Source organism: Frankliniella occidentalis, unplaced genomic scaffold, assembly GCF_000697945.3.
Source record: "Frankliniella occidentalis isolate FOCC.00 unplaced genomic scaffold, Focc_3.1 Scaffold369, whole genome shotgun sequence".
NCBI classification, from domain to species: domain Eukaryota; kingdom Metazoa; phylum Arthropoda; class Insecta; order Thysanoptera; family Thripidae; genus Frankliniella; species Frankliniella occidentalis.
Window position 1 is genome coordinate 119,010 of NW_026267492.1, and position 1,299 is coordinate 120,308.

The window sequence follows — 1,299 nt, forward strand, 5'->3', positions numbered from 1 at the left end:
TCCAGTTGGCCTCTTAAATGGTTCTATTCTACACCAAGAAAATTGTTCCATTAAATTAACTGAGAATACTAGATCAATACAAATTTAGGATATGAGAAATCTTTCCTGTACCTTTTTCCTGGAATCAATAAAATTCCATTGAGTCAAGAGAAAAATGTTCGCATAATTTCTTTGCATTGAATCAACACAATAACCGTTTTCTGGTTTTAGGTGCAAGGTATCCTCTCATAAAAAGACTGATAATCTTTAGTGGCGTCTTACCCACTGCCGTTTTCTCGGACTGCTGTTGCTGGGCGATACTGCTGAGCAATGCCGACAGAAACAATAATAATGGGCTCGTAGCAGGACACGTATTGGCGGTTGTCACCACGGCCACTGATGGCATAAAAAAATTACCACTCGAAGCCATGACGTTGCAAACCTCGGTATCTGCACAGAATAAATGTTTGGTGAAAGGTACGCACGTTTTATTCACAGACGTAAACACTAAGTGGGAAGTGGAATTGTGTACGTAGGTTATCTATGCGCCCTTGTCTCGGTCAAGAAGCAAATAAACCGAGAGTTGCCCAACTTGAGATAAATGTGTACACCGGATTACCAAATAGTAATGACTACCATTGATTACTGGGGATTACCAAAGATTACCAATGATTACAAGGTCCGGATTTACCTAAACACTTCACGCGAAAGTGCCTTTTTTTTGTCCCAAGAAAGATGCACATCTTTACCAGTGTTGCAACTTTGAAGATTAGGTGTTACAAATTTGTATCAGTGGACACATTATTTCCATAAGAAAGAGGAAATTTGATCATTTCCAACATTCACGTCTCCATTTAGTTGAAATGTGCATAAAAATGCATGTCGTTTTCAAAAAAACTTGTCATTAAAAGTCCATGAGGACACTGGTGATTACTGGTGATGACCAAATCTGTGTACACATAATTACCTCAGTTGGGCAACCCTCGAAATAAACCCACTCACGCAAGAACTTGTGCTCTCGTTTTCTCGGTGTCTAAATGTAGGCACGTCTTGAGTAACGTCAGCTGTCTCCTATTACCTAGTCACCACGAGACGGGCGATCGTATAGGTTCTTAAAAAGCACACAGCGCCCAAAAAATCCATTGACGCGCACCTTAAATATGTTGCGCCGAGGGTCCCACAATCTGTAACCATAGAGTCGTAAAACACATTATGGACAGTGCTCACGCTTCACACGACCCTGAGGCAAATCACGTTTTCGTGCAACGTTTCGAAGTAGCATAAGGGAGACCTGGGCTACTTGACCACTGGGGCTACTTG

General features: G+C 41.5%; 1 protein-coding gene across 1 annotated transcript in view; it reads right to left on the reverse strand.

The window, feature by feature from the left end:
- The window catches only part of LOC127751174 (glucose dehydrogenase [FAD, quinone]-like), a gene marked incomplete in the record, with an annotated part of 17,986 nt that extends 16,900 nt beyond the window's left edge, over window positions 1–1,086 (reverse strand). The window contains 2 exon segments of the mRNA XM_052274289.1: window positions 262–429; window positions 982–1,086. Coding sequence (XP_052130249.1) covers window positions 262–409 — 148 coding nt within the window.
- Between the last annotated feature and the right edge of the window lie 213 nt (window positions 1,087–1,299).